Genomic DNA, 9,412 nt, shown 5'->3' with positions numbered 1-9,412 from the left:
TGTTAAATATAACAAGAACTGTTTAGCACACCTCTAACTGGAACTTTGTCAGCATAATGAACTTTGTCATGTTATGAACATAAAAAAAAAAGTTACACGTTTCATAGTAGCCTTTTCTAATGGCAAGGCAAAGCTTATGAGAAACTTGTAGGTAGCAGCAGAAAAAAAAAAAAAACAGTTTAGCTGCAAGACTTCTGATGAATCTTTTCCATTGAATTTCCCAGTAAGATGCTAGTTGCTTGGCAACTAGCATTGTTTAGCTCTGTAAAACATATTTTGTGGACATGAATATCATGTCTAGTAAAGCTGTGGTCTGTGCAGTAGAAGTCTCATTCGTTGCTTGTGCCAAGGTCACCTTGTACTGTATGTAAATATCCACTGCTGGCTTTCATTTCACAGATCGACATCAGAACCAGCAGAACCAAGCCAAGGCACAATATCTCCAAGGGTCACTTGGGGAATCAAACCTCTTTTCTGTCAGTTTATAAACTCACAGAATACATGTTCATCTGAAATTAGCATTAAATTTTAAGACCAAGGTCCGTGGCATGAAGTTGCGTATGCAATATGGACGTCGTGAGTTTTCGATGACGCTAACTGAGCTGGACAGACTCTTCCGTTCCTTTCTGAGGATGGAGTGTCTTTGCCACTGGCACAGCATCAGCTCCACCTGCTCTCGGAAGAAGCTGGTCGTCAGGGTGTACAGGATGGGGTTCAAGGCACTGTTGATAGGCAGGATGAATATAACCACCCAAGATGTGATGGTTCCTTAGAGGGACATGGGGAACTCAGTGAGAGGTCGATAGAACAAAAGTGCATGCCTCACAAACTGATGAATATTACAGGACATGGCATAAACGTGTGACAACATGGAGAAATCCAACGGATAATCACTGCCACTGAACTCTAGCAAACTAGACCAATATCACAGTTCAGTTTTTTGTAACATTTAACAGTTATTCCACAAAATCGAGTCGTACGTGAGCTGACAGCCGACGAGGCACATGGCACCAAATCGGCTATAAGCCATGTACAACGAGATTGAGTGGAATAACTGTTTTTATATCCACATTCACTGGATTTTGAGAAACAGAGCATTTTTATTTTTTGCAAATTCGATAAATAAAAACTTTGTACAAGACGTCTGACAAAATCATTTCTGCTTAGAATTTAAACAAACCGGTGAAATAACAGTAGCAATTTGTGAAAAATGCTATAATAATAATTCTTGAAAAATAAAAAAAAGATACGTTCTTCCCATTAAACACTTTTATTCCATATATTGTTGCTTTTTTGCATTTTTTAGGGTTTTGTTTTTGAGTAGAGTTTTTATTTCGTCCTTGGTTGGTTCAGCAACATGCTCCGCTATTTTGTTTTTCTCTACTCACGGTATATGAGCTGATAGCCTAGTAATAGAGTAGCCAATGAGAGCGTGCAATTGTTTATGGCCAATGAATATGGATAGAATAATGTATATTATACATTTGATTCTGTTGCTTTCAAATAAAAAGAGTTTTCAAGTGCACCAAATGCTTACTACGGTACGTTCGATGATTACTCATGAATTTGAGCAACTACTTTAATGGACACGTCCTACTGGTTCTCAGTCAAGGCTAATTCACACCAGAACCGGTTGTGAGGTGTTTTTCAGTTGTCCGTCTGATGTCCATCTTTTGTGACAGACAGAATTCCATTTGAATCAATTCAGCAGTTTAGAATTGTAGTGCTTTAAACGTATGTTATGTCCATAAAGCATTTTTTACGCTTCAGTTCTCATTTTTAGTGTGTACAAGAGAATTTGCCCCGCAAGAGAGACATAGACATGACCGAAACGTTGTGGTACCTAGCAAGGTAGCGGTCACTATAAATGATCTGTTAAACGGGTTTGCTTCTCATGCAATATAGGTTATATAAAGTTAAAGGGCTTTTTCGACATAATAGACCAACTTGTCTCTAAACTTGTAATGAAACACAATCTATAGACTATATTAGATAAAAAAAACATTTTAACCCATTTCTTCCAGACTTGCTGTTTTGTAGCTGAGCTGTCACTTTGGTGACTTCAGCAGTTTTTGTTGGGCATGAACCTGCTGCTGCATTCTTTTATCTTGAAAATCGCGCTTCAGAAACAGAGGCAGTGTAAATTGGCAAATGCCAGCAATCACTGATGTTTCGCTCACGCCTAAATCTTGCTTGCTGTGTAAATTCTCTTAAAGACATGGTTTCTCATCAAAGGGCATGCAAGTGCATTTTTATTGAAAAAAAAATTCATAATAACCAGTTACTAGTGTGCACTCTCAGTAAATAAAGTACTTTGTTATACCTTTAGGGGTACAACAGCTTATCAGTGAGACAGTACCCTTTAAGGTATGTATTTGTACCGGTTGTATACTGCTTGGGAACATATACACTACCGTTCAAAAGTTTGGGGTCACCCAGACAATTTTGTGATTTCCATGAAAAGTCACACTTTTATTTACCACCATAAGTTGTAAAATGAATAGAAAATATAGTCAAGACATCTTTCTGCCATTTTGAGCATTTAATCGACCCCACAAATGTGATGCTCCAGAAACTCAATTTGCTCAAAGGAAGGTCAGTTTTATAGCTTCTCTAAAGAGCTCAACTGTTTTCAGCTGTGCTAACATGATTGTACAAGGGTTTTCTAATCATCCATTAGCCTTCTGAGGCAATGAGCAAACACATTGTACCATTAGAACACTGGAGTGAGAGTTGCTGGAAATGGGCCTCTATACACCTATGGAGATATTGCACCAAAAACCAGACATTTGCAGCTAGAATAGTCATTTACCACATTAGCAATGTATAGAGTGGATTTCTGATTAGTTTAAAGTGATCTTCATTGAAAAGAACAGTGCTTTTCTTTCAAAAATAAGGACATTTCAAAGTGACCCCAAACTTTTGAATGGTAGTGTATGTCCCTTTTTGGCCCTAAAATTGTACACATAATTACCTTGAGGTCCAATAATGAGCCGTAGGGAGTACATGAGCGTAGATTGTATCTTGGGGGACATAGATGGATGCCTAGTGCACCCCTGTTTCTGACAGTGTGCCAGCAATAGTTTAAGGTCATTACCTTCACCAACTTTGTTGGAGGAGGTCATGATTTCACCTTAGGTGTTTTTTTTTGCCTGTTCTGAACATAACTCAAATAATAGCAAACATATTTTGATGAAATTTGGTGGAAAGGTGAGCCATGGGCCAAGGAACAATTGATTATATTTTGATGCAAATACGAATATGTATGTGGATTAAGGATTTTTATTTTATTTTATTTTTTACTTTTCCCAACATAGCTCAAAAAGTAGTGAATGTCAAATTTTGATGAAATTTGGTGTACAGCTTTAGTATTATCCTAGGTTCAAGTGATTTTGATGTTCATCTCATCTCATTATCTCTAGCTGCTTTATCCTGTTCTACAGGGTCGCAGGCAAGCTGGAGCCTATCCCAGCTGACTACAGGCAAAAGGCGGGGTACACCCTGGACAAGTCGCCAGGTCATCACAGGGCTGACACATAGACACAGACAACCATTCACACTCACATTCACACCTACGGTCAATTTAGAGTCACCAGTTAACCTAACAGCATGTCTTTGGGGGAAACCGGAGCACCCAGAGGAAACCCACGCGGACACGGGGAGAACATGCAAACTCCGCACAGAAAGGCCCTCGCCGGCCACGGGGCTCGAACCCAGGACCTTCTTGCTGTGAGGCGACAGTGCTAACCACTACACCACCATGCCGCCTGATTTGATGTTGATGTTGATAATATGTGGCTTGGAGACAGTATGCACTGTACCATGTGCCCTTCTAGTTCGTACATACATGCACTTACCGTATAGTGCTATTTTAGCTATTTTTATAATATGCCAAAACACATAACGTTCGTCAAAGTTGAGATTTTTACACACATTTCTTCAAATATCTTAGTCTTATTTCTATTAAAATGAGAAAATATTCTTTAAAATGTGTTTAAGCTATTTAACCCAATCCCGCATACAATTATTTGCTATGTAGGCAGATTCTTTCTATGTCAAATATCAAGGTAAATGGACCATGTCTACAATATAATATAATTATATAATTATAACAATATAATCCATCAAAGAGGAAAGTAAAAAGAGGTGAAAACATTTTACAAAGCTCGTGCAGTTTAGGAAAATCTTCGGTTTGAAAATGCTTGCAGTGTTCCTGAGAGTCTGTTATAGATTGAAACCTTTGGTCTGTGTAAACTAATTTTATCGTATTAATTATATACTGTACATCACAGATTAAATCAGGGGCCAGGGACAGTATAAACTATCCAACTTTGTGAAAGATTTAATTACAGGCTGGAATTTCTGTAATTGCTTCTTATGCATGGACTATTAGGAGAACTGAATTGCAATAATGGATTCAGTATAAACAGCAGGTTTAGGAAAGTATTTAGTCCTCATACCAAAATGAACACAATCATATTTGAGGGACATTTGGGGTGTTTTTCCTGCATATACAGTACCTGGAATCTCCACCTTGAGCAGAGAGAGAATTTTGACCAGGAATATTGGGATCCAGCAGAGGGCATCAGAGAACACGATGAAAAAGAAGCGGTTGGCCACAGCCACGTCTCTGCGCAGCTCTGTGGCATTAATACCTGTCTTGTAGATGGAGTAGAACATGCTGGAGTAGGAGATGACGATGATGAGGAAGGCTACTAGGTTGAGTCCTATGCACAGCACAGCAGAGAAGAGAATATATCCATTTACATTAAGTATATTGTTCCATTGCATTTCAGAAGATTGCCATGGTCTCATTACTCACCCAGAAATATGCCAGTGGAATATCCCTTCGCTGTCGGTTTCTCTACACGTTCAGAGTGCAGGGGGAAGCAGACGCCGTTTCGGCCGTAGTAGTTCCCGAAGACCTCATCATTGAGCAGCGGCACGGCGGCAATCGAGATGCCTATGAGCCAGATCACAGCCAAAATGATGAATGTCTGATTTTTCCCAGGCCTTAGGTGACTCAGTGGGAACACAATGACCAGAAACTTCTCTAGGGTCAGGTAGGTGAGGAGCATGACAGACACCTCGGAGGACAGCATGGCCAGAAAGCCGATGGTGCGACATTCAAGGCTCTCCATCCACACATAGGCGTTCTTGTTGTACTCGCCACGGAACTTTACATCGAAGATACCCACAAAAAAAAGGTAGATGCCCATGAGGCAATCTGCACCTGTAGGGGAGGTGTCATGAGAAGAGGAAGTGAAATAATGATTGCATGAAGCTATAAGAAAGAACAAACAGATAGAATCTACAGAACAAAACCGTTTTGACTGGATATAATCAAAATGTCTTAATCTACAGAGGTGCCAGGAAGAACGGACCTATACCCATACGAAAAAGAACAGTAAAGAACTTATAAGAGTTTACCACTGTCTTAGTAGTAAATCCTTATAAATATAAGGATAAATCCTTATAAGGATTTATAAATAAATATATATGCCATGTATGATTTACTCCTGAAAGTGGCCCATTTTGCATTTTCCTCATACAAATTTTTTATGAAAATCTAGTATGTATGAAGTGAACATTGTGCATGGTTTTTACAGATAATGTGTATGATGAATTACACCGTCTTTGTATGCTTCATGTAATGTTTGTAGTTTTAAATTATATTTTACAGTTTAAAATGTATATGCCTTTTATATGTAAATCCACATATGTTTGTGTTGGATTTACATATAAAAGGCATATACATTTTAAACTGTAAAATATAATTTAAAACTACAAACATTACGTGAAGCATACAAAGATGGTGTAATTCATCATACACATTATCTGTAAAAACCATGCACAATGTTTACTTCATACATACTAGATTTTCATAAAAAATTTGTATGAGGAAAATGCAAAATGGGCCACTTTCAGGAGTAAATCATACATGGCATATATATTTATTTATAAATCCTTATAAGGATTTATCCTTATATTTATAAGGATTTACTACTAAGACAGTGGTAAACTCTTATAAGTTCTTTACTGTTCTTTTTCGTATGGGTATTGCTGATGTCTGCAAAACTGTGGTGCTGTTGAACGCTCAAATCTGATTGGTCAGGGGGTGTCGTGGCTCAGGTGGATAAGGCGCCATACCATAAATCCGGGGACCCGGGTTTGAGTCCGGCCCGAAGTCATTTCCCGATCCCTCCCCGTCTCTCTCTCCCGCTCATTTCCTGTCTCTACACTGTCCTATCCAATAAAGGTGCAAAAAGCCCCAAAAAATATCTAAAAAAAAAAGTCAGATTGGTTCAAAAATTGACTTAACAAAGAAAAACATAATCATCAACATGATGAAGCTTTCTGTAAGGACATGGTTATTTAGCATTTATGGAAGGAGTTGTGGCGGCATGGTGGTGTAGTGGTTAGCATTGTCACCTCACAGCAAGAAGGTTCTGGGTTCAAGCCCAGCCTTCGACAGGGGCCTTTCTGTGTGGAGTTTGCATGTTCTCCCCGTGTCTGTGTGGGTTTCCTCCGGGTGCTCCGGTTTCCCCCACAATCCAAAGACATGCAGGTTAGGTTAATTAGTGGCTCTAAATTGACCGTAGGTGTGAATGTGAGTGTGAATGGTTGTTTGTCTCCAAGTGTCAGCCCTGCAATGACCTGGCAACTTGTCCATGGTGTACCCTGCCTTTTGCCCATAGTCAGCTGGGATAGGATCCAGCTTGCATGTGACCCTGCACAGGATAAGCGGCTACAGATAATGGAAGGATGGAAGGAAGGAGTTGTTTTTCCGCGATGGGAAAATCTTCAGGACAGAGGACCATGACAAGCTGTGTGTTTTGTCTTACTAACTTCAAGAGAGAGAGAACAAAGAGAGGCTGGTAAAGGAACAGATATTTATAGCTGCTAGGTGATAACAGGAAATACTGTATCTTGTTTCATGGACATCACAATAAACACTGAAAAGTATGATGTGCTGTTTTTTGATATAATTAAACATTGCAGCTACTGGCAAATTGCTGGACTATAAGGAACAAAACACCATGGGACATGCTGTTATTAGAAAAATAATCAACTTAGACTTGAACAAGCAACCTCACTTTGCATCAGGATGCATCACAGCGACTGGTCACTGATTGCTGTCCTGTTTTGTTTTATTCTATTCCTTCCGCAACAAGCCTCTTCTGTTAGTAATAACTAGCAGAGTCTGGCATCACAAGATGGAAAAATATAGAGAGTTAATTAATGCAGCAGATACCTTCAATATGCTGAAGCTACACATTGTCCTGGGGATGTGCAAAATACAGTTGTGCTCATAAGTTTACACACCCTGTCAGAATCTATGATTCTTTGACCATTTTTCAGAGAATATGAATGATAACACAAAAACATCTTTTCCACTCATGCTTTGTGGTTGGGTGAAACCATTTATTGTCAAACGACTGTGTTTTCTCTTTTTAAATCATAATGACAACAGAAACTACCCAAATGACCCTGATCAAAAGTTCACATACCCTGGTGATTTTGGCCTGATAACATGCACAGAAGTTGACACAAATGGGTTTGAATGGCTACTAAAGGTAACATCCTCACCTGTGATCTGTTTGCTTGTAATCAGTGTGTGTGCATAAAAGCTGAGTGAGTTTCTGGGATCCAGACAGACTCTTGCATCTTTCATCCAGCCACTGACGTTTCTGGATTCTGAGTCATGGGGAAAGCAAAAGAATTGTCAACGGATCTACGGGAAAAGGTAGTTGAACTGTATAAAACAGGAAAGGGATACAAAAAGATATCCACGGAATTGATAATGCCAGTCAGCAGTGTTCAAACTGTGATTAACAAATGGAAAATCAGGGGCTCTGTTAAAACCAAACCCCGGTCAGGTAGACCAACAAAAATTTACGCCAAACAGCACAGAGACAAGCCTCAAAACTTCTGGACCAAGGTAATTTGGAGTGATGAGACCAAAATTGAACTTTTTGGCCACAACCATAAACGTTACATTTGGAGAGGTGTCAACAAGGCCTATGATGAAAGGAACACCATTCCTACTGTAAAGCACGGAGGTGGATCGCTGATGTTTTGGGGATGTGTGAGCTACAAAGGCACAGGAAACTTGGTCAAAGTTGAAGGAAAGATGAATGCAGCACGTTATCAGCAAATACTGGAGGCAAATTTGCACTCATCAGCCCGGAAGCTGTGCATGGGACGTACTTGGACGTTCCAACATGACAATGATCCAAAACACAAGGCCAAGTCGACCTGTCATTGGCTACAGCAGAACAAAGTGAAGGTTCTGGAGTGGCCATCTCAGTCTCCTGACCTCAATATCATTGAGCCACTCTGGGGAGATCTCAATTCATGCAAGACAGCCCAGGAATTTACAGGAACTGGAGGCTTTTTGCCAAGAAGAATGGGCAGCTTTACCATCTGAGAAAATAAAGAGCCTCATCCACAACTACCACAAAAGACTTCAGGCTGTCATTGATGTTAGAGGGGGCAATACACGGTATTAAGAACTGGGGTATGTAAACTTTTGATCAGGGTCATTTGGATGTTTTTTGTTGTCATTATGATTTAAAAATAGAAAACACAGTTGTTTATCAATAAATGGCTTCACCCAACCACTAACCATGAGTGGGGAAAAAAGTTTTTGTGTTATCATTCATATTCTCTGAAAAAAGGCCAAGAAAGCAAAAATTCTGCCAGGGTATGCAAACTTAAGAGCACAACTGTATTTACACCGTAATGGATGTTTAAAGAGGCATATTTCATCTCAGCAATTCACAACAGAACACAATGTTCTGCTTGTGGAGAAGCAATCAATTTGATGGAACATAGCTCAGAGCTCTCAGAAACACCACAAATTGTGAACTATCCATCCATACATCCATTATCTGTAGCCGCTTATCCTGTGCAGGGCCACGGGCAAACTGGAAGCCTATCCCAGCTGACTATGGGCAAGAGGTGGGGTACACCCTGGACAAGTCACCAGATCTTCGCACGGCTGACACATAGAGACAAACAACCATGCACACTCACACCTACGGTCGATTTAGAGCCACCAATTAACCTAACTTGCATGTCTTTGGACTGTGGGGGAAACCGGAGCACCCAGAGGAAACCCACACAGACATGGGGAGAACATGCAAACTCCACACAGAAAGGCCCTCGCCGGCTACTGGGCTCGAACCCAGAACCTTCTTGCTGTGAGGCGACAGTGCTAACCACTACACCACCGTGCCGCCCCAATTGTGAACTATATATTGCAAAATAATATGTAGCAAAATAAGATTTTGATATGGACAGACAGAGGAGTGCCTTCTCCAAAAGACTGTAACAGCTTCGCTGTCGTAGGGACCGATATAGAAAATCATCATCCAGTACAATAACTCACCTCTGTCTGACAGAGAGA

At 40.1% G+C, this 9,412-nt stretch overlaps 1 protein-coding gene across 2 annotated transcripts in view; it reads right to left on the bottom strand.

Annotated features, from left to right (window-relative positions):
* Positions 1-505: 505 nt before the first annotated feature.
* The window catches only part of rxfp2b (relaxin family peptide receptor 2b), a 112,232-nt gene continuing 103,325 nt past the window's right edge, over positions 506-9,412 (bottom strand). For both annotated transcript variants that reach the window (XM_060898184.1, XM_060898185.1), the window contains exons 16-18: positions 4,823-5,233; positions 4,521-4,727; positions 506-768 (exon numbers count right to left, since the gene is read on the bottom strand). In XM_060898184.1, the coding sequence (XP_060754167.1) occupies positions 506-768; positions 4,521-4,727; positions 4,823-5,233 (881 nt within the window). The remainder of the gene's footprint in view (positions 769-4,520; positions 4,728-4,822; positions 5,234-9,412) is intronic.

Source organism: Neoarius graeffei, chromosome 17 (genome assembly GCF_027579695.1).
Source record: "Neoarius graeffei isolate fNeoGra1 chromosome 17, fNeoGra1.pri, whole genome shotgun sequence".
NCBI lineage: Eukaryota > Metazoa > Chordata > Actinopteri > Siluriformes > Ariidae > Neoarius > Neoarius graeffei.
The sequence above is the reverse complement of the archived record's forward strand: the minus strand, read 5'-3'. Positions and strand labels throughout refer to the sequence as shown.